The sequence below is a fragment of the Capricornis sumatraensis genome, chromosome 5 (genome assembly GCF_032405125.1).
Source record: "Capricornis sumatraensis isolate serow.1 chromosome 5, serow.2, whole genome shotgun sequence".
Taxonomy (NCBI): Eukaryota; Metazoa; Chordata; class Mammalia; order Artiodactyla; family Bovidae; genus Capricornis; species Capricornis sumatraensis.
Genome location: NC_091073.1, coordinates 119,321,417 through 119,344,798, shown reverse-complemented (window position 1 = coordinate 119,344,798; position 23,382 = coordinate 119,321,417). Strand labels below are relative to the sequence as shown.

The 23,382-nt window shown below is 44.5% G+C and overlaps 1 protein-coding gene across 1 annotated transcript in view; it reads left to right on the top strand.

Moving 5' to 3' along the window:
* The first annotated feature begins 3,558 nt into the window (after positions 1 to 3,558).
* The window catches only part of KMT2C (lysine methyltransferase 2C), a 257,369-nt gene continuing 237,545 nt past the window's right edge, over positions 3,559 to 23,382 (top strand). Inside the window, exon 1 of the mRNA XM_068973381.1 lies at positions 3,559 to 3,719. Coding sequence (XP_068829482.1) covers positions 3,559 to 3,719 — 161 coding nt within the window. The remainder of the gene's footprint in view (positions 3,720 to 23,382) is intronic.

Sequence of the window (23,382 nt, the reverse complement as noted above, 5' to 3'; positions counted from 1 at the left end):
GGTCTTTTTACACAGTCATAAAAGTTTGGTTCCTAAAACCTTGAGGAATTTAAGACTATGGGAATACAAAAAGAGAGGGATACCCCCAGGAAACCATTTAGTAGTGAACTTATGGGAAAGCCTCATAAATACTTTTATGTTCACTGAAACAAAGTGATAAAGACTGCTCTCTAAAGAAAGACATATCAATGACATTTTATAGGCCTTCAATTAGTAAGAAAGTCTACTGTACCACGAATTTTTATTCGGTCATTTGTATGTTAGACTCTTTGAGAATCTCCTTTGCTTATAGGAGTTTCATGAGATGCTGCTTTTTCTTTTTTGCAGATAACAATCCTCACTCCCCATCCACATTTTGAACATCTACTACATATTTGTGATTAGACTACATCTGCTCTGGAAGACTGGTACAGAAAAAATATAAGGAGTGCAAGTCCAGCCCTTTAGAGTTAACTGCTGTTAACACTGTTGCATACCTACCATATTTTTAAGGTGCCTATTTAACATGTATACTTGTTAGAAATAAGACATTCTATTTATTTATTTATTTATTTTTGCATTTGGTCTTCCCAGGTGCTCCCTGACTTTCTGATTTTATAATTTTGAGGAAACTACCTCAGCTACCTGCCTCCTGGATTTTTGCCATTGTGGTCTCAAAGCTGTGTAATTTGGATGACAGAGACGGAAAAAACTTTGAAAGACCTTTATTTATGTTGAATAAGTATTCCTTGAATACTTCCTCTGCATCCTGGGTTATATTTTGCCTGATCTGCCCTCAATAAGTTCAAGCTAATGAGCCTCCCATCAGTCCTGTTTAAACAGCTCCCAGCCACCTGTCTGCTCACGGCAGCCAAAAGAATGGAGATTTAACATCGGGTTTATCTTCATCGTCTTCTGTCTTTCGAGAAACATAGCCTCTGTTTCTACCCTTCCATTTATCCTACCCACTTTTCTCTTCCCAGTCCCTAGGTGTTTCCTTTTAAAACTTGTCTCCAGCAGGAGTGACTTGCAATTTGCACATTTCTGACCCTTAATTTCAACAAAGAGCTGACAAGTATACTGAAGTAAATTGCTCTGATGTAGAATTTTGTGCATATGAAACACACAGTTGGAAATGACTCTTCTCAATGCAGTACTTAATGAAGATAAACATTTGGATCGATAGTCCAATTTTTGAAAGTATGTTTGTAATGTACAGAAAATGAAAAAGCGTGAGTAATAAGCATTAAATATATCATTTCTTACACGTATCATGTCATGTATATGTTGTATTTCTATATACAAAGTCAGACTCTTACAGTTTGTATTTACCAAGCCAGCGTCTCCTCAGTCTCAAATTGTAAATTTATTAAACGTGGAAAACCCAGCAGGAACCAAACCCTGAAGGAATTCAAATTCTTACTGTAATCCTCATTTCAAAAAGCTATGCTTTAGTCAGAACAGGCTCTGGAAATCAAACTGTACTTGCCCAAATAAGAAAACACAATTGAAAGTTTATATTCTGGCTACTGGGGAGGAAGTGAAGGCAAACGACAAAGCAGGAAAAACGGCGTATTCTTCTTACCTTATACTAGAACTGTGTGAAAACTGATGAAAATCCTGAGAATGCCTTGGGTGTCCGGCCTAGAGTGTGTGCCTGGAAAATGAGAGTTTGCCCCTGTGCTTTCGCAAATAGTTGGTTGCTAGTTCTTAGTATTTTGTCCCCATTCAAATCTACGATCTTTCCACTCCGCTAGTGAACGGGAAGGCAGGCTCACAAGAGCACATTGTCCCAGGGTTGATCCCTGTTGGAATAAGAAGCCCAGGATCCCACTCACATCTGTAACTCTCCGTTCTGATTAAGTGTCCATTTCAGGTTTCTGACCCTCAGCCGTTTTTCTTTCACCCTTTTCACGTATTCTGAGGCAGCTTACAACTCCTTCGACTTTTGTCCCCTCATCGCATCTCACCCAACGTTCAAATCAAGTTGTCGGTGTGTGTTTTTTTTTTTTTTTTTTACTGGTTTATTATGTCTTTCAGCCTTTTTATTCCTCAGAATGCCATCTTTTTGTCTGACAGCTTTATAAACCCTTTCAGGATCATTTTGAAAACGACGTGGCAATAACGAAAGCACCCCTGGAATAGGATTAGAACGAAGTTGCACTCCATTTCTTTCTCTCCACAGACGCGTATTAAAAAAAACGAAAGAACGCTGAACGTGCGCCCGGCGCAGTCCCTCCGGGCCGGTCCCCCCGCGCCCCGCCGAGGGTGGGGCGGGGGCGCCGAAGGGGGGAGCCCGGGCCGGCCGCGCGCCGGGGCGCGACCATCTCGCACCCACCCGCCCTCCCGTCCGCGGCTGTGTGGGGGAGTGGGGGGGGCCGAGCGCCTCCGGAGCGGGGACGCGGCCCTGCCCCCGTCCTCGCCCTGCCTCCGCGCGCTCCCCGGGACCCCGATCCCGGACTCTCTCCTCCGCAGTTTGGCGTTCTCCCGGGGCCGGGGCCGGAGCCGGAGCCGCGGCGCAGCCGGGGCCGCCGCGTCAGAGGAGGAGGGAGCGGGGGCGGGGGAGGGGCGGTGAGGTCAGCGGCGGCGGCGCGTCCGCGGGCGGCGCATGCGCGGAGCGAGCCCCCCCGTGAGTGGCAGCGGCGGCGGCGGCGCGCGGGGGGCGGCGGGGGCCGGCGGGGTGGGGGAAGGGGAGGGGGCGGGGGCGTCGCGGCGGCCGTGTGTGGGCGAGACCGGCGGCGAGTTTGAGAGGGCTGAGGTGCGGGGGCGGTCGGGGCAGACCCGGCGGCGGCCCTCGCGCGACGGCCCCGGTCGAGTGTGTGTGTGTCTGTGTGTGCGTGTGTGTGTGGTACATGCACACCCGCAAAACTTCCTCCTCCCCAGCCCCGGAGGGCGGGCGCGGGCGCTGAGGGGCCGGCGCTCTCGCGCAGCCCGGAACCCACAACAACAACTGGAGCAGCTGTCAAAACTTCGCCGCCGCCGCCGCCCCGCCTGACGCGGCTCGCGCAGGGGAGGGGCCGCCGGCGGGGGGCGCGACCCCCGCCCGCCCGCGGGGCCGCCGCTCCCCGAGCCGCGGCCCCTTTCTCCTCCCCGCCGCGGGCGGCCTGGGGGAGGGGCGCGGGCGGAGACCCCCGGGGCCGGCCGCCCCCCCGCCCCTGCCCCCACCCCTGCCCCCACCCCTACCCCTCAGGGGCCCCGCCCCGCCCGGCGCCGCCCGCGCCCGCTCCCGCACCGCCCGGCGCCCGCGCGCCGGCCCCGCCCGCGCTCCCCGCCCCGGCCCGGCCCGGCCCGGCCCCTCCCTCCCTCCCGCCGCCCCGCCCGCCGCCCCCCGCCCGGCCCCTGCGCGCCGAGGTGCGCGCGCCCGCGCGTATGTGTGTGAGTGCGTGTCCTGCTCGCTCCATGTTGCCGCCTCTCCCGGTACCTGCTGCTGCTGCTGCTGCTCCCGGGGCTGCGGGAAATGCGAGAGGCTGAGCCGGGGAGGAGGAACCCGAGCAGCAGCGGCGGCGGCGGCGGCGGCGGCGGCGGGAGGAGCCCCCCAGGAGGAGGACCAGGATCCATGTGTCTTTCCTGGTGACTAGGATGTCGTCGGAGGAGGACAAGAGCGCGGAGCAGCCGCAGCCGCCGCCACCACCCCCCGAGGAGCCCGGAGCCCCGGCCCCGAGCCCCGCAGCCGCAGACAAAAGACCTCGGGGCCGGCCTCGCAAAGATGGCGCTTCCCCTTTCCAGAGAGCCAGAAAGAAGTAAGTTGAGTGTGAGGGAGCCAGGCCGGGAGCCAGCGGCGGCGGCGGCCGGCCCGGAGCTGTCACCGGCGCGCCCCGGGCCCCGCCGCCCCCGCGCGCCCCCGGCCGCCTCCGCGGGGTGGGGGTGGGGCCCCGCCGGCCGCGCGGCTTCGGGCCCCGGGGGCGCCCGCCCGCCCCGCGCGCCCGCCCCGCGCCCCGCGCGCCGGCGCCCGGCCTCCCGCGGGCGCCCCGCACCGCCCTCCGCCGCCGGGCCCCCGACGGCCCGCGCCGCCGCCACACTTTACTTTTTTTTTAGTTTGGGCCCCGGTGCCGCGGTTTCTGGGGCTTCTGTGTTTGGAGAAATTTCTCGTAGCCGCCGCTGGGCCTCGCCGGCTCGTTGGCTATCCCAGCCCGAGGCGCAGCTGGGGAGTCGCGGGGCCGGCCTCGCGTTCGGCGCCCCCCGGGCGCTCGCCGAGCTGTCAAAACGCCGGGGCCAGCTGGTCCCCCGGGCCGGCCGGCGGGCGGCGAGCAGCGGCCGGAGCCGGGCTGCTTCTGTCAGCCGGCCGCGGCTTTAACTTTCCTCGCCTCCCCACCCCCGCCAGCCCCGGGCTCCGGGGCTTCACCGGCGCGTCGGGAAGTCTCACGGCCGCTCCCCTCCCCCGCCCGGCCCGCACCGCCCTGCCCGAGCCGCTCAAACTCCGTGTGGTGGCCGCGCGGGGACCGCGAGCGCCAAGTTTTTGGAAACGTCGCTCCCAACCGCCGGCCGAGCGTGGGGAGCACGTTGGTGCAGCTCCGGACGGATGGAAACCGCGACCGAACTCGCCTCGAGGAGCCGCCTCCGAGCTGTGAGCGGGGCCGGAGCGGCTCTTGGGTGCTTCGGAGCCGGCACCCCGGGGCTGGGCAGCGCCGGTTTTCGATTGTTAGAAATGCCTTTTTGGAGTGTGGTTCTCGGACAACTTTGCCCGTGGAATCCAGAAAGCCGTTTCGTACCGGGGAGGCGCAGAGCACTCGTGGCTCTCGAGGGTGCCGAGCAGGTCCGCGGCCGCCCTCGGAGTTGTAGAATGGCTTGGGTGCTTACTCATTTCATTATATGGTCGTCTCCTGCTAGTGCAAGGGTGCAGCGGACGCCGCGGAGAGTAGCTCACTTACGGATTCTCTGGGTTTTTGTTCTAGTTTGGCTTTTTTTTTTGCTTTGGATGGGGTGCATTCATTTAGCAATAGCGTTGTTAACGTTTGGTGATAGTGAAGACAGTAGTGTGAACCCAGGCAGAGAGCAGGGGTTGTGGGAGCCCCATGAAGCCCTGGACTGGGTATGTGCTCCTTCTTGCTTTGCTGTGCTTATACCGTGAAAGCGACTCAGGGCCTTCGGCTTGCCTCCATATTTTATGGCCAGCTCTTACCTAGCTGTGACAAATCGCGAGGGAAACAAGTACAGGATGTATACAGTATTGCTTTTGCTCCTTTGTGATATGAAGTTGGAGGTTACTATATCACTCACGTTGTAGTGTCTGATACAAAATGCCATTGTTGCTCCAGTATTAACAAATCTGGAGAAGGAAGGTGCAGGTTTAAGTAATTTTAAACTTCTTTGCCACTTTTTTGGTATCCTTTAAAGCAATACATAGGAAGCCACAGTAGGGTTTTAACTTCATTACTTCCCATTTCCACTGTTTCATTCTTTGTGAACATTAATTTTGGATTATTGTGTTTTAGACTTGTTTTTAAATTTTTACTCTAGAAAGAGTAGACCTATCAGTATTGTTCTCACCCCTACACATGTAAGTGTGTGTGTGTCTGTGTACGTGTACACTTCCCCTGAAATCGCAATGAACTCATTTGTATTAGTGCAGCTCCTGGAGTACACCAGGGGAAAGGTTGGTTTAGGGTATTGTCACTATTATTTTAATTTTTATCGCTTATATTATGAAGGAGAAGGTAGCCCTTTGAGAGATTAAAACTTTCTACAGAATAACAGTAATACTTCAATATGAAAATCTCAACACTTTGGAAGATGTTTGTAACAATTCTAAATCTTGAGAGTTTTTTTTTTTAGATTTTGGAAGCTGGTACGGTAGTCCTTACAGGTAATGAAGTCTAGTGGTAATTTGGATGGCTTCAAACTTTTTAGTGAATTCTTTAAAATTAGGTGTGTCTTTTGAAGAAGGAAATAGAATTTCCAGTTGTTTTGGAAATACATAAATGGAAGCCAATATCTGAAATGGGAGACAAGGAGAGGGGTTTTCAATTGTGTAAATCCATACTGTATTAAGATACATGCAGAAAAGACCGTGTAGTTAGCTGGATATTGCAGACCCTGAAAGTGAAACTGATGTGTAACAAATGTAAATTAGGTTTGTAAATGTTAAAATTATGTGGAAATGCAAATAATTACCTCAGAAATGAAAATTAGTATCTTTGTGGAATGTAATGGAGATAAGTGTTTAAGTTGTCAGTGTTATTTAGATGATCAGTAAGTGGGTTGTTTTACCCTAGAGAAGATGCCTTATGGCAGTATTTTTTAAAAGTAGGTTGGTGTATTTGTTTTGGATTAAAAGAAAAAGCTAACTATGGACTATAAATACACATTCTTTCGACTTTAAAGTATTTAATAATTAAACATTTCTTTTATAGTGTTAGATCATTTTTATGTTTTGATCACATTTGAAAAGCATATGCGGTTACTGATTTTACAGTAACTGTTATTTTAAAATTATGTATACGGAACTTCCCTAGTGGCCCAGTGGCTGAGACTCAGAGCTTCCAGGGCAGGGGGCCCAGGTTCGATCCCAGGCCAAGGAACTAGATCCCACGTGCCAGACTAAGAGTTTGCACACTGCAACTAAATCCCAATGCAGCTAAATAAGTTAAAAAAATATATATGTTTGCAACCTAAAATCAAGAAATTTGAACTGAAGCTATTAATCTTAGAGGCAGAGTTTGAAAAGTGGGTATGAAAATAGGGAAATACTAAGTAGAACGGTCAAGTTTGCACATGTCTAGAAGTTCTTTTTCGCAGTAAGGACTGTCTGACACTTGGTCGTTATCAGAGGTGCAGGTCTTCCCATTGGTGGAGAAGCTCCTGCTGCTGGGCAGGCACTACCAGTGCCTGGAGTTATTTTTGTTAAGGTTAAGGAAACTCTTCCTGAATCTTTGGTTGTTTCTTTTCTTCCTGAGAATATATATTTGCATTACTCTGTTGGGAAGCCAAGGAAGCATTCCACCCTGTTTCTTACCAAGTTAGTAAAGTTGATGTTCAGCGTGGGGGTGGGGGTGGGTATGGGGATGGCGCAGAAACAGCAGGTGGCGGGAATAGGATTTCTGAGGCTCTATCCTTGACCTTTTCTGAATAAACTCCTTACACCCAGAACCAGGTTTCTTTTCAGAGGTCAGTTAGTGTTACTAGAAAGTCACCTCGAGCATTATTGCAGAAAAAAGGGAGGCAGAACCAGTGATGTCTTCCAAGGGACCAGCAAACATGGCGGTGCTGCCCGGGGCTGTTGCTCTCCCGTGTCTGTAAGCACATTTCCCCCGGCCCTCAGAGTTCTCGTTTCTGTGGCTGTGAACTTGAAATCAGCAGAACAAAAACAAACAAAAAACTGCATTGCATTATAATATATACAATTTCATAAAACAGCAATTTATAGTTGAGGGATAACACTACTGTTTGTGCTTTTTGAGATGATGCAAATTTGTAACTTTTATGATAGTTATTCTTTTTCCTACTTTTCATGAAATTAGATATGTGGGAATTTGCAGTAGTTACTGGTCTCTAGCACTTACTGGGCACTGAGATGCTTTAATTTACCTGAAGAGCTGATCCTGGAATGGCAGCCTCTCTAATCTCTGAGGTGGGTTGTTTGCTGTTGCCCTACTGTTGGTCGTCTTCATGGAATCTCTGGTCTTTCAGAATGCATTTTCAGGCTAAAATACAAATTATATTGGATATAATATGATTATTAATATGTAAACTTGGTCAACATGGATTTCCACGTAAATTTAAAAGTATTAAAACAATTTGCTTTCTCATTTTACAAACAGTGGTTTAGTACATTTTCCTATTGTCAGTTAATTCTGCCACGTCAGATTTGTGGTCACTTTGCAGGGTGACAAGACACACTCCTCTAACCTCTCCTCCTCCTTCACCTTTTTGCGGAACTGCATATTATTTATTCCCCAGCCCAGAGTCAGATTTCCTCTGGGCAGAGACCGATTGTCCAACCTTATATTCTTGAGGCATTTGTGATTATGACTGAGGGGCTTCAATGAAACTTCATCGACCTTCCAAAGTTGAAACAATCAGTTTTTAGTTATAGAAAACTTCAGATGCTCTCACCTGGTGAGGAGGTGCGTGAAACCCTTGACGGCATTCGACATACTTTTTAATCTATGAGACATTTGGACTGAACATAATTTTTAGCTGATACAGAATAAACTTCCAGTCTCTCTGTATGTGTGTCCCTCCCATCCTCCCTCCTTCTCTTTTATAAAAAAAATAGCTTTGGCCCGTCTTTAAATTTCAACAAGCAGATTAATCCTTTCCTCCTTTATTTTAACATTTTTGTATCATGTTTGTGCTGCAGTGTTTATTTTCAGAACTTCTTGGCAGTGTAAGTTTAAAAGTTGTGGAGTGAAATAGGGATGATTTTTTTTTCCCCTTCTGTTTGGTGATGGCCTGCATATAAATGTATACTTGTGGTTAGTGTGAATATTCAGTAGAAAGATTAATCTTGAATTTGTAATTGGCAATGTCAGTCTCTCCATCTGCAGAATTTAGAGGATTTAAGAACACAGGTTAAGAGAAGGAGGAATGACACAGCTCTTTCTGCACTTTCTCTAGAAAAAGCTTCATGTAAAAGACAGGAAAATTGTTTGACTTTGCTTCTGCTATTACTTTTGTAATAGCGGTAACTATGTATGGCACAAATGTGGCAACTGTTTAAGTCCGAGAAATGCTTTTCTGTAACTTTTTAGATCTTTCATGTGACACCTTATTCATAGAGCATGTAAGTGCCAAATGTATGCTGGGAGGGACAGTCAAATCTGGAAGAAGGCTTACTGTGGCCCAAAGGGTCCCCAGAAATGTGGAGGAAGCAGAGCATGAATTATACCTTGGAGAGTCAATAACATTTAGCTAAACTGAGTGAGAAGAAAGTTGAGAGGGTGTTCTGGGGCAGCAGAGTGAATAAAATTCTTGAGAGAAGTGTAAAAGGTGCTTTCTTGGTGGGGTGTGACTGGAACAGAGGCTTAATGTGGGGTTTGGGGCCAACCTGTGATGGTCCTTGAATTGCAGGGCTAATGAGTTTGGGCTTTATAGTCCAGGCATTATAAACTGTTTGCAGGGACCAAGTAGGTAATTTAAATGAGTTGCATGCAGCTTGTAAGCTCCTGAATGACAGCTGACATCTTTGAGGCCTTAAGTTGGGGAGAAAATGGTGAGTAAAAACAGTCTGAAGAGTCCTAGGGGTCTTTGTGCCTTGCTTAGGAGACGCTGAGAGACATTCCTGGCTGATGGCTGCCACGTGAGACTGTGAGATGTTGCTAGATACTCTGGTTTTTCAACAAAGGCTGAAAACTTGTATCTTCATGTGAAATCTCTTAACTTTTAAGTATTTTCAATTAAGATCAAAAATGCTATTTGGAACTATACCTTGTGGGCTAGGTTTAATCTGTAGACCACCAGTGGACGAGTTTTTCACCTCTGCGTTATGCGTGGACTATTTATTTTTAAATTGAAAGTTTTAAAAGTGGATGTCTGTAGTCTTCCTGAGGACAAGAATGGCTATTATTATATTATTCTGTATTCTGCGTCCATCTTACAGTTGAATATAGGCACTCTGATACTTGATGATGTCTGGCATAGATGTCTACAAGAAATAAATGTCTAGAGTATTGGAGGATTTGGGAGTGGAGTTTAGGAGTTAGATGAGGATGTGTGTGTATTCAGTTGTGTCTGACTCTTTGTGATCCATGGACTGTAGTCTGCCAAACTCCTCTGTCCATGGGGTTTTCCAGGCAGGAATACTGGAGTGGGTAGCTATTTTCTCCTTCAGGGGATCTTCCCGACCCAGGGATCGACCCTTGTCTCCTGCATCTGCAGGTGATTCTTTACCACTGAGCCACCTGGGAGTCAGTCCCTAATGTGATTTACTTGAGATCACTGAGACTATGGAGCATGTGTGGAAAATAGTAAAAGGCTTAGAATGCTCCCTTACCCTTAGGAGATGGGGGGAAAAGGTCAAGAAAGCCTATAAAGATGAGGAATGAGATCAGAATATATTCCCGGTAGAAATGGGCCAGCATATACATGCAGACATGCTCAGGACAGCAGAGGGAAGGTCGAAAGCTAGCGGAGGAAGATCGGCGAGAAAAACGCCCCTCCATGAACTACCACGCGGTTCTGTTCTGAACACGTTTTTCTTTTAAATTGAAGTATAATTAATTTACAGTGTTGTAGAGTTTCAGGTGTACAGCAGAATGGTTTAGTTATGTCTGTGTGTATACTTTTTTAGATTCTTTTTTTGTTATAGGCTGTTAAAAATACTGAATATAGTTCTAGATCCTTGTTTACTTATACATTGTTATGTATATATTACATAACAATGTGATGTAATTTTTTATTTCATACGTAGTAGTATGTACATTTTATCCCAAACCTCTAATTTGTCACCCTCCCCCCCATTCCCTTTGGTAACCATAAATTTGTTTTCTATGTCTGTGAGTCTGTCTGTTTTTTAAAAAAGTTCATTTATATTATTTTTTCAGATTCCACATTGACGTGTAATCGTGATACCCCTGGCTTACTTCACTTAGTATGATCATCTGTGTGTCTGTCCATGTTACTGCAAATGGCTTTATTTTGTTCCTTTTTATGGCTGAGTAGTAGTCCACTGTGTATATGCCCCATCGTCGTTACCCACTCATTTGTTGGACATTTAGGTGCTTCCGTGCTTTGCTTACTGTAAACAGTGCTGCTGCGAACACTGGGGTGCATGTATCTTTCCAAGTTAGTTTCTTCCAGATACATGTCCCAGAGTGGGATTGCGGGATCATACATCATATAGCTTTTGTCAGGACAGAGAGGTTGACCTGTGGGTACCAAAATGGGAGTGTATCTGGGATACATTTGTTGACTTGAGGAAAAATTTTCTCAGGAGTTGCAAAGCAGTAAGTGTATTACAAACTCTGTTTGGTAAAAAGCATACAAAACTCCAACTGTGTGTATATTTCCTGTACAGAAGATGATTTGGAAGACTACGTAGTGAATATTAATACATATACTTTCATGTGTACATCTGTGCAATATTTAAAAAGCCAATAAGTTTAAAATCATAATCTCTTTTTAGAAATGAGAAAAGTAAGATCTTGGGATATTACTGATTCTAGAACTAAGATCACCTGAATGTAAATCCAGGTTCTGCTACTTGTTAACTATTTGTAGTTGGGAAGTAACTTTTCTGTGCCTTTGTTGCCTCATTTGCAAAGTGGTCTTCCTACCACATCTAGTTGAGGATTGTTGTGAGTTTATATGTGTGTAGAGTTCAGACCGTGTCTGGCACACAGGAAATGCTAGCCTCAGGTGGTATTATAAGAATTTGCTATTAGTGTTACGGCTACTGTCATTAGTGGTCATCAGGTGTTATTGTGATGTCATTGAATATTATTGGCTGACATGTGATGAGGTACCAGACTCACTCCAAAACCACCATGGTGTCAAAAATAAGGTAGTAGTTATGTCAGGGGGAGGCGGGCGATCAAGAGTGCCCTTCTACACAGCTCTCCCTGATAAAGAGAAAATACAAAAAACTTAATCGGTAGAAATCGCTATAGAATGTTTTTTATTATGAATAACACATGAAAAACAACCAGAGCAACTTCCTAGAAGCTGTGTATATATAAAAAAAATATATAATAATGTTATTACAAAACCATTAGAAATTTTTTTTTATTACGCAAACTTGTGAATGTTGTCATAGTGGTCTTTTTATTTTACATTTCTGATGACCACGGTTTTATTAGTAGGTCTCCCTAAATGAGATGAATTACTAGGTGGTTTTAAAATGATTTCTTATGTCTTTTTAGACTGAATCACTTTTAGTCTTTACACCTCAGTGTATGTAACCCATTTACATTAGTAACAACATAGTTGATTGTCAGTGGTGAAGTTTGTGTGGTTTGGTTCTAAAGTGTTCTAGGGGAGCCTAGCAAAAAAAATCTTCCTTGATTTCCTGATCTTTGGCGATCCTAATGACATGCAGACGTGTTTGGAGTAAGCACCTGGTTGCATGTGAAATAGCAATATGAAACATACGAAAGAATAACCATATTTTTTACCTTAGAACTCTCATCAGTGAATTGTTCTATTAGGGTCGAAGCATTTGGTTAGTACGACCGAGTTTTTCTCCTGTTAGACTTATGTATTTGAAGAGTTATAACTCAGTCGCCTAAGCTGAGTTCAGCCTCTCATCATCTTGCTTGTTGAATCCAGCTTCAAAACTGACTGTCCTGAGATGAGCAGAGGAACCAGTCAGCTGAGCCCCGCCCAGACTGCAAAATTACGAATAAATAAAATGGTTGTTGTTTTAATCTGTTAGACTTTCTGGTGGTTTGTTACGTAGCAGTATAGGTTGGAAGCAGATGACTTTGTGGAGTCAGAGACTCAAGAATGAAAAAATACTTGAGATACAAATGATAAAAATTATTATTGTTTTCCAGCTTTTACTGAGATACTTTAAAATTTTTATTAAAATTTATTTTTAATTGGAGGATAATTGCTTTGAAATTTTTATTGGTTTTTTTGCTGTACAACCATCTTGAGTTGGTTATATCTGAGATAGTTAAGTGAGGTTGCTCTCTACCTTCTGCTCCTCATTTCACTAGGATGTTTTGAGGTAGAGATGGGTTTTCATTATTGGGGAATTTAAATGGTGTTTAAAAATATAGTTGTCACAGTATAGATTGGAATAGAGAGAAATACTACCCTTCTCTATGCGAATGCAGAATATTTGGAGTGTGCTGGGATAACGAACAACCCCAGTTCTTAGTGTATTCAGGCAGCAGAGGTTTATTTCTTGCCAAGGCCACACGTTGATCGTGGGCTGGCTTGGGAGCTTTCCTCTACAGCATCTCCAGCCAGGTGCGGGCAGACAGCATCTCTGCCTTTCGTAATTGCCGCGACAGGAGAAGAACGCGGCAGGGTGGAGACTCTCCAGAAGTTGCACGTGTTGGACCCAGAAAGTCACACGGTAGCATCTAACTTCAAGGGGGTAAGGAAATGAAATCCTGTCATATTTCTGGAGAGAGAACTGGAAATACTTGGTGAAAAGCCTTGGTAAATACCACACAGAGTAACATTTAACTTAGTCTGAAATTCCTTTTTTTTTTTTTTTTACTGCACTGAGAAGCGTGCAGGATCTTAGTTCCCCAAAGGGGTCGAATCTTGCAGTGGAAGCTTGGAGTCACCTACTGGACTGCCAGGGACTCCCCCCAAAATGCAGATTTGACCTTGGAGTATGTTATGTTACCTATAGTTGATTCTGAGCATCTAGTGGACTGTTGTATTACAGCATATTGAGGGGTGCGTTTAATAGTACTATAAACATAAAAAACATTTTGTAGAGATAGAAATAAAATAGGAAGCATGGGGCTTGGGCTCTTGGTTCTTTTTTCGTTTACTGTACTTCATGTTTCTGCCTTTCTCCCACCTGCATGACAGGAGTGTCATGCTCTGTCGTGTCTGACTCTTGGCGACCCCATGGACCGAAGCCTGCCAGGCTCCTCTGTCCATGAGATTTCCTCAGACAGGAAGACTGGAGTGGGTGGCCATTCCCTTCTCCAGGGGATCTTCCCGACCCAGGGATCAAACCCAGGTCTCCTGCGCTGCAGGCGGACTCTTTACCGTCTGGGCCACTGGGGAGGCCTACGTGACAGAACAGAAGGACTCAAGTAATAGAACCGCTGCGTAACACCAGTGAGGTTATAGGTGACTTAGAATCTTTTCCTCTCAAAAGTTTTTAAAGCATGCATCTTATTTTCAGCCAGGGTCCCTTTGTCCCTTTGTTATTTACCCAAGAAAGATGCTACTGAGCACCTACTGTGCACTGGAAGGACCAAACTACGACGTGGTCCCTGCCCTCATGTCATTCTGCCAACCGGGATGCAGAATGACAGGCGCTGCAGTGGGACGTTGCGTGCAGTACTGCGAAGCTTAGAGAAGGGAGAGCTTTAAGGCTGCTGCTGCTAAGTCGCTTCAGTCATGTCCGACCCTGTGTGACCCCATAGACGGCAGCCCACCAGGCTCCCCCGTCCCTGGGATTCTCCAGGCAAGAACACTGGAGTGGGTTGCCATTTCCTTCTCCAGTGCATGAAAGCGAAAAGTGAAAGTGAAGTCACGCTTCGCAACCCCATGGACTGCAGCCTTCCAGGCTCCTCTGCCCATGGGATTTTCCAGGCAAGAATACTGGAGTGGGGTGCCATTGCCTTCTCCGAACTTTAAGCCAGGGGCCTAAAAAAAGACATCTTCTGAGTTGAGTCTTGAAGAACAGAAACAAACTTGATTGACAGAACAGGCAGGTGAGGAACAATTACTCACTGGTTGCTTCGGGTTAGGTGCGTCTGGTGCTTATCAGAGAAGCTATCTCCTTTGAAACTTTAAGAGTAACATCAGTGGAATCATTAGTTCCAGTTTTACAAATGAATGAGCTAAATTGCAGGAAGATCACATAGTTGGTAAGTCACTGAGTCAAGATTTAAATCCAGGTTTGTCTGCCTCTGTTTTTTGCTGTTTAAGAAACTCCAGCCCAACTTTCACCTATAAGAGGAATAAAGTCTGAGGTTCTAAGGTACAACATGATTTCTATAATTGATAACACTGTGTTATATAATTGAAATTTACCAAGAGAGCAGAAGGGAAATATTGTCTGTCGCAAACACATATATAACGTGAGGTAATGGATGTGTTAACTAACTGGATGGGAGGAATCCTTTCACAGTGGATAGGTATATCAAATCATCAATGATATCTTATAATTTTATTTGTCAATTGTAGCTCCAAGAAAGCTGGAAAAAAGTGCTTACCAAAGAAAGAAAAGGAAACTCCAGCCCATTTTGTGAGTAAATGAGGAAGGGAAAGTAAATTGGGAAGTTTGACTTTTTACCATAGGCAACAGGGTGCCCTTGACAGTGGCTATGGGAGGAAAGCCTTGAATCTTTGTTAGAAAATGAGCCTTGCCAGTAACACAGTTGGGAATGATGGTACGGAGGAGGTATAGATTCCCCATTTGTGCCGTTATACGAGGACCCAAACCAGAACCCAGAGTGATTTACCATCCTGTTTTTCTCTTCCAGTTTGGCTGAGGTATCGTTGCCATACAGCCTTGTATAATTTTAAGGTGTGTATAGCATAGTAATTTGACTTAACGTACATCATGAAATGATTGCTACAACAAGTTTAGTGACCATTCATCATCTTATACAGATAAAAAAGGCAAATCGATGAGAACATGTAGGATTTTTTCAGTACTTTCATATACAGCATACAGGAGGGTGATATTAATCATGTTTTCCTTACGTTCGTTGTTATTGTTCGGTAGCTCTTTGTGGCCCCATGGACTGTAGCCCACCAGACCCCCCTGTCCATTGGTTTCCCAGGCAACAATACTGCAGTGGATTGTCGTTTCCTCCTCCAGGGGAGCTTCCAGACTCAGGGAACAAGCCTGCATCTCCTGCATTGACAGGTGGATTCTTTACCGCTGAGCCACGAGGGAAGCCCATTACATCCTTAGTACTTAATTGTTTTGAGTGGAGGTTAGTACCTTTGGACTACCTCCTCCAGTTCCCCTCCCCCAGCATTCGCCACTGATAACCACAAATGTGATCTATTTTTCCTTGAGTTTGTCTGTTTTTGAGGTATAATTAACCTTCCATACTTTTTTCCATTGAGAAATAGTACTTGCCTAGCTTCCATTTTCAGATTATCCAGCCCTAGAACTAGAAAGAGCCTCAAAAGCATCTATTCTGGTGTCTTTAATTTGTGTAATAAAAGTTAAAGTGCCGTCAGGAAAGTTTGACATCTCCATGGTTCTTTTCATTTTTTAAAAACTTACTTATTTGGCTGTGTCAGGCCTTAACCAGTGGCGTGCAGGATCTTTGTTGCATCAGGTGGTATCTTACGTTGAGGCGCACAACTCTGCTTGTGACTCAGGCCTCAGTAGTTGCGGCTCTTGGGTTCCAGAGCACGCAGGCTTCAGTGGTTATATGTGGTATGAGGTAAGGTCTAAGTTAGCTATTTTGCATGTGAAAGTACAATTATTTTGAGACAGTTTGTTGAAAAGAAGATCCTTTCATTGTCACGGCACCTTTGTTGAAAATCACTTGATTATAAATGTATGGGTTTATTTCTGCTGCACTGCAGGCAGATTCTTTACCATGAACCATCAGGGAAGCCTGGATTCTATTCTGTCCCCTTGATCCTTTTGCTAATCGTCCGGCCGATAGTACACTATCTTCATTACTCTAGATTCATCGTAAGTTTTAAAATCAGGTAGTATAATTCCTCCCAGTGTTCTTCTTTTCCCAAAATTATTTTGCCCATTTCCTTTGCATGTCCATGTAAATTTTAGGGTCAGCTTGCCAATTTAGACAAAAAAAGTCTGTTGGGATTTTGACAAGGGTTATAACCAGTCTGTAGATTAGAGAGAATTGATTCCTTCCCCAGTACATGAAATCACGTGTCTCTTCATTTTGGTCATCTTTAATTTCTTTCAGACCTTCCCAGGTGACTGGTGGTCTGCAATGCAGGAGATATGGGTTCGATCCCTGGGTTGGGAAGATCCCCTGGAGAAGGAAATGGCAACCCAGTCCAGGATTATTGCCTGGGAAATCCCTTGGAGAGAGGAGCCTGGTGGGCTACAGTCCATGGGGTCAAAAAGAATTGGGCATGACTTGGTGACTAAACCACGGCACTTTGTTTCAGCAGTATTCTGTAATTTTCAGTGTGCAGATCTTGTGCTTTTTTTGTTTGTTTAAATTTATTCCTAAGTATTTAATTCAAGGCTGTTATAAAAGGAATTTTTTGAATTTTATTTACAAATTATTGCTAGGAGTACGTTTTTTTAGAAGACAGGCTGACTTTATTTAGGGAGGCCTCTACAGTGATGGGCTTTTGCAGTAGGAGAGATTGGGCTCAGTTCCTGAAGCATCATTTATGTCTATGTATACGTCATGTATTTTGTTGTTTTGCTGCATTTAATTAGTTTTAGTGTTTTTTGGTAGATTCTTCAGAATTTTCTACATTCTAACAGGTATCTTTTAACTGATCAGATGCTTACCTTAAAAATCCCAGACCAAGTTTTTATCCTGGCCAAAATGTCTTTCAAGTTCCTCTTCTAACACTTGTGGTACTTAAGGTCTTTCTTGACTTGAGTGATCTGTCCTTGTAACTGGCAGCCTAGCAGAGAATGTCTTTTGACAACAAAATCATTTTTCTCGCTGACTAAGGTGGGGGTTAAACAGAAAGACCCAGGAGCTAGAAGTAGGAGGTGTGCACACAAGCAAACAGCCATATTTCGTTTTGAGGAGTTTTACAGTTTTCGAACAGAGCCACAGTGTGACTTTTGGTAGATGACTTCTTGGTGCTTTAGTCGTTTCATCTGCTAAATGGGATAATACCAACTTCACTGAGTTGTAAGAATTTAAATAATAAACTAATATGTGTGATGTTTGATATACCAGTCAATTTTAATGTTGGTAAATTTTATTAGCATTAAATAGGTAGAGATTAAACAAGGATTAAGAAAGGAAAATAGCTTAACTAACCTGAGTTCATCAGAGTGTGGGTACAATTAAATCTTGGGTGGTTCTTAATTTGTTTTGGGGACTTCCCAGGTAGGTCAGTGGTAAAGAACCTGTCTACTATCGCAGGAGACACAGGAGATGTGGGTTCGATGCTTGGGTTGGGAAAATCTGCTGGAGAAGGAAATGGCAGCCTGCTCCAGTGTTCTTGTCTGGGAAATCCAGTGGACAGAGGAGCCTGGCGGGCTGCAGTCCATGGGGTGGCAAAGAGTTGGACACAGTTTAGCAGCCAAACAACAACAATCTTATTTTGGGTTACGGATTCCTTTGGGTATATCCTCACTTTCCACAGAAGGATGCATTCATGAATGTAGGTATATACATTTTATAGAATTTAAGGAGGAGAGTTCAGGACCCTCTGAAACTTACCTGAAACCTTTTTGGGGTTCATAGCCTCCAGAGTAAGAGCCTCTCCTCTCCAGAGCACGGGCTCAGTAGTTGTGGCACAGGGACTGAGTTGTTCTGCGGCATGTGGGATCCTCCTGGACCAGGGATCGAACTAGAGTCTCCTGCATTGGCAGGCAGATTCTTTTCCAGTGAGCCACCAGGGAAGTCTGAGATGGAGGTTCTTCCTCACAACTGAGTTCTGGAAGGGAATAGTTTCGGAAGTAAACACAGCATTAGTGCTTTTTTCTTACGGGAAGTCACTTGATGTTGACATTGAAGGGAAGGTTCTCTTACGAGTATTCAGATTTCAGGGGACTGTGGGTAATGTGCATTCCAGAGTGTATATCCTGATTGTACCCAGGGAAGCATGTTGAAATACAAGTGAGTGGAAATGAAGTTGTTACAGGCATAGCCTTAAACTGCCCCACCTTATTTTAAGTGGATTTCCACAAACTTTAGTACTTCAGATGTAACTAATAGGAAAGTGCTCGTGACAAGCGTTATGTTAATGCTGGGGTGGGGAATTGCCGTGGGGTTCCGGAGTTTTGCGGGTTAGCCCGGACACAGCAGAGGGAGGTAATGGATCACACCATGAGCTGCTTGAAGGTGGAGCCTCCGGTTTTTCAAAGTCATATCCTCAGTAAACAGAGTGCAAAGTTTTGGATAGTCTTAGGTTTACGTTTTTGTTGTTTTTTAAAGAGTGATGAAGATTGGTAATAAACCAATAAACCAAGCTTTAGCTCTTTATCCCTCAGTAACAGATTTTTATCAGGAATTATTCTCTTTATGTTGCTAGCTTCATTTCTCTTTTCTTTGTCTTTATCATACAGCCCATTTACTGGTCTCCGAGTGGCTCTTTACTCTTCCTGTATCTTTTATTTTATCCTTCTTGAGGCAGGGAGAGATCCCTCTAGAAGCTGCTGGGCTGTGGGAGCCCTGCAGTGGTGCAGTGTTGGTGACAAGTGTCCTGAGGGTCTTGATACCACGCTTGACACAGTGCTGCCATTGGGAACTGACGCTGGATAAAGAACCTAACAGTTACGTCAAGGTCTGTGTTTGCTTTTTAATCTTGTTTGCTTTCGGCCGAGCTGTGTCTCTGTTGCGGTGTGGGCTCTTCTCTAGCTGTGGCGAGCAGGGCTGCTGTCTCGTTGCGGAGCACAGGCTGCTTATTGCGGTGTCTTCTCTCGTGCAGCACAGTGCTCGGTAGTACTCAGGCTCCAGCAGTCGCAGCTTGGACTCAGTTGGTGCCGCTCCCATGCTTAGTTGCTCTGAGGCATGTGTGATCTTCCCAGACCAGGGATGGAAGCCGGCCTCTTGCATCGGCAGGCAGATTCTTGACCACTGAGCCACCAGGAAAGCCCCATTTCAAGTTAAAAAAGGGTTTTTAGGCTGTCTTTATTGCCAAAATTTCATGTTGGATGTGTGTTTATGAGATCTCAATATAGTTCTTAATGCTGATATTTTTGAATCCTAATCCAGAGTTCATAGTAATTTAAAAAAATATTTTTTATTGGCTGCGCTGGGTCTTCGTTGTTGTGTGCAGGCTTTCTCTAGCCGCAGTGAGGGGGCGCTGCTGTCTGGTTGGGATGGGAGGTCTTCCCATGGTGGTGGCTTCTCTTGTTGTGGAGCACAGACTCTAGGGTGCATTGCAAGGCGTCCCCTGTGTTGCAGGGTGGACCATCAAGGAAACCTCTGCGGCAACTTTTACCTACCTGTATTATTAAGAGGCTCCTGTCAAAGTAGGCCTTTTCTTTGGAATAAAGGGCATTGAGGTGATAGTGTGATAGGTTGGAATTAACTTGAGATTTGGTTAAAATAGAATTTGTTTAGTTTAAAATTAGCATGATGGGATTATATTATGATATATGTAATTCTTTTCTAAAATTTTTGAAGTCTTAACTAGATTATCTTCTTACCAAAACATGTAGAAACATTGTCTTTTTTAGTTTGAGCTTGAATTTCTTCTACTGTCATTATATAAATTATGAATTTCTAATTGTAGAAATCTGTTATTTCTTAAATTTTGTCATTTAAATTTTATGCGCTGCAATTCATGGGGTCACAAAGAGTCGGACACGACTGAGCGGCTGAACTGAACTGGACTGGAGGGAGAAAGCCTGGAGTGTGTGGAGAAAAGGAAAAGTTCACTCCTTTTCATACCGCTCTAACACAGACACTAATGTTGATGTTTTCTTTCCAAGTTTTTTCCTATGCATATTTTGTTTTCGTTGTATTAATCACTGTATACGTAGGATTTTATAGCTTACTTTCCTCTTTAACATGTAAAGGAACATTTTCATGTTGTCAGTCTTTATAACCTTTTTGAAAGGTGCTTAATTTTCCATTGAGTAGACTTCCCTGGTGGCTCAGATGGTAAAGAATCTGCTTCCAATGCAGGAGATGAGGGTTTGATCCCTGGGTTGGGAAGATCCCCTTGAGTAGGAATTAGCAACCCGTTTCTGTATTCTTGCCTGAAAATTCCATGGACAGAGGAGCCTGGTAGGCTACAGTCCTTGGGATCGCAAAGAGTTATAAACAGTTGAGCAACCCAGCACACGCGTAATTGCTTTACAATGTTATGTCAGTTTCTGCTGTTCATCTCTGACTTCTCTTCATGTTATTATTACTATTGCTTATTATGCCGTATAAAGTGCTCGGCAGCATTTTTGTAGATAAAATCTTTTTATATTTTGGATTATGCTTATAAGGTAGATTTGCACAAGCAGGATTACTAATTTTAAACACCATTTTATGATTCTTTATACATATTTAAAGGTGAGGGGGCTCTAATGTCTTAACTGCTGGATCTCAAGTTCTGGCTCTATCACTTTCTAGATAGTGGACTTCGTAAAACCAGTCAATCAACTGGAAAACCAGGAGATTAACCCTGGATATTCAGCTGAAACTGAAGCTGCAGTACTTTGGCCACCAGATATGAGGAGCCAATTCATTGGAAAAGACCCTGATGCTGGGGAAGATTGAGGGAGGAGAAGGGGACGACAGAGGATGCGATCTGTATCGCTCAGGATGGATGGCGTCACTGACTCAGTGGACATAAGCTGAGTAAACTTCAGGAGATAATAAGGACAGGAAAACCTGGTATGCTGCAGTTCATGGGGTTGCAACGAGTCAGACACAATTTAGTGATTGAACAACAACAAGCTGTTAATCTGTTTGTTTATGCATCTGTAAAATGGGGATGATGATCAAATCCCTGTCATAGGATTTTTGAGAGCAGTAATGATGGTACATGTTCAGAAAGCCTATTTAAAACAGTGCCTTTTAACTCAATAAGTTTCTACTTAAATGTGAACTCTTCCTTATTTTAAAACACTTCTCAAAAGGGATGAATTGAATTATAATGTTGACAGCAATGTGTGTTAGGACCAGTATCATTGATCTCTGTTGTGTGTGGTATACTGAACCCTTTATACAAACCTTTTTATTTTTTTGTTTAATAATTGAGAAACATGAAGTACTTAAGTTTTTGCTTACTTGATTAGTAGGACTACTGGGCATTTCTGAATTTTATTACTTGTATTTCTTGTGTATTGTTCAATCATGTTTTGTCCATAGTTTATTGGTTGAGGGTGTTCTTAATGTTTTACATGTTATTTTATTTATTTATTTTTGTAAAGTTAATTTTCCTCTACAGCTGGTTGTTTTTTTGGCTACGCACACGGTCTTAGTTTACCCCATGTGGGATCTCGTTCTCCGACCAGGGTTGACCCTGTTGTTGTTCAGTCTCTGTCGTATCGGGCTCTTTGTGACCCTGTGGACTGCAGCACGCCAGGGTTTCCTGTCTTTCACCATCTCCTAGAGCTTGCTCAAACTCATGTCCATTCAGTCGGTGATGCCATCCAACCATCTTACCCTCTGCTACCCCCATTCTCTTGCCCTCAATCTTTCCCAGCATCAGGGTCTTTTCTGATGGGTCAACTCTTCTCAGCAGGTGGCCAGCGTTTGGGAGCTTCAGCTTCAGCATCAATTGTTCCAATGAATATTCAAGACTGATCTCCTTTAGGATGGACTGGTTGGACTCCTTGCAGCCCAAGGGACTCTCAAGAGTCTTCTCCAACACCACAGTTCAAAAGCATCAATTCTTTGGTGCTCAGCCTTCTTTATGGTCCAATTCTCACATCCATACGTGACTACTGGAAAAACCATAGCTTTGACTAGATGGATCTTTGTTGGCTAAGTAATGTCTCTGCTTTTTATACATTGTCTAGGTTTGTCATAACTCTTCTTTGAAGGAGCAGTGTCTTTTAATTTCATGGCTGCAGGCACCATCTGCAGTGATTTTGGAGTCCGAGAAAATAAAGTCTGTCACTGTTTCCACTGTTTCCCCATCTATTTGCTATGAAGTGATGGGACCGGATGCCATGATCTTCGTTTTCTGAATGTTGAGTTTTGAGCCAGTTTTTTCACTCTTTTTCGCCTTCATTAAGAGTCTCTTTAGTTCCTCTTCGCTTTCTGCCATAAGGGTGGTGTCATCTGCATATCTGAGATTATTGATATTTCTCCCGGCAATCTTGATTCCAGCTTGTGCTTCGTCCAGCCCAGCGTTTCTCATGATGTATTCTGCATAGAAGTTAAATAAGCAGGGTGACAATACGCAGCTTTGATGTATTCCTTTTCCAATTTGGAACAAGTCCGTTGTTCCATGTCCAGTTCTAACTGTTGCTTCTTGACCGTCATACAGATTTCTCAGGAGGCAGGTCACGTGGTCTGATATTCTCATCTCTTAAATAATTTTCCACAGTTTGTTGTGATCCACACAGTCAAAGGCTTTAGCGTAGCAATGAAGTAGAAATAGGTGTTTTTCTAGAATTCTTTTGCTTTTTTATGATCCAATGGATGTTGGCAATTTGATCTCTGGTTCCTCTGCCTTTTCTAAACCCAGCTTGGGTATCTGGAAGTTCTCAACTCACTATTGAAGCCTGGCTTGAAGAACTTTGCGTGTGAAATGAATGCAATCATGCAGTAGTTTATTCATTCTGTGGCCTTGCCCTTCTTTGGAATTGGAATGAAAACTGACCTTTTCTAGTCCTGAGGCCACTGCTGAGTTTTCCAAATTTGTTGGCATGTTGAGTGCAGCACTTTCATAGCATCGTCTTTTAGGATTTGCAGTAGCTCAGTTGGAATTCTGTCATCTCCACTAGCTTTGTTCTTGGTGATACTTCCTAAGGCCCACTTGACTTCACACTCCAAGATGCATTGGGAGCACAGAGTCTTAACCACCGGACAAGCACGGAAGTTCCTGTTTTTAATGTTATTTAAATTCTTTATATTACATATTTTGAGACATTTCCATTAAGTGTTTTGGCTCCTTTGGCTATATAGAAAATCATATTTTGTGTAGTTAGTTTTATGTCTTTTAGTGCGTTATGATTTTATTCAAGTCATTGTAGAAGGAGTGAATTAAAAAATTTTGTGGGTTAGGATAACA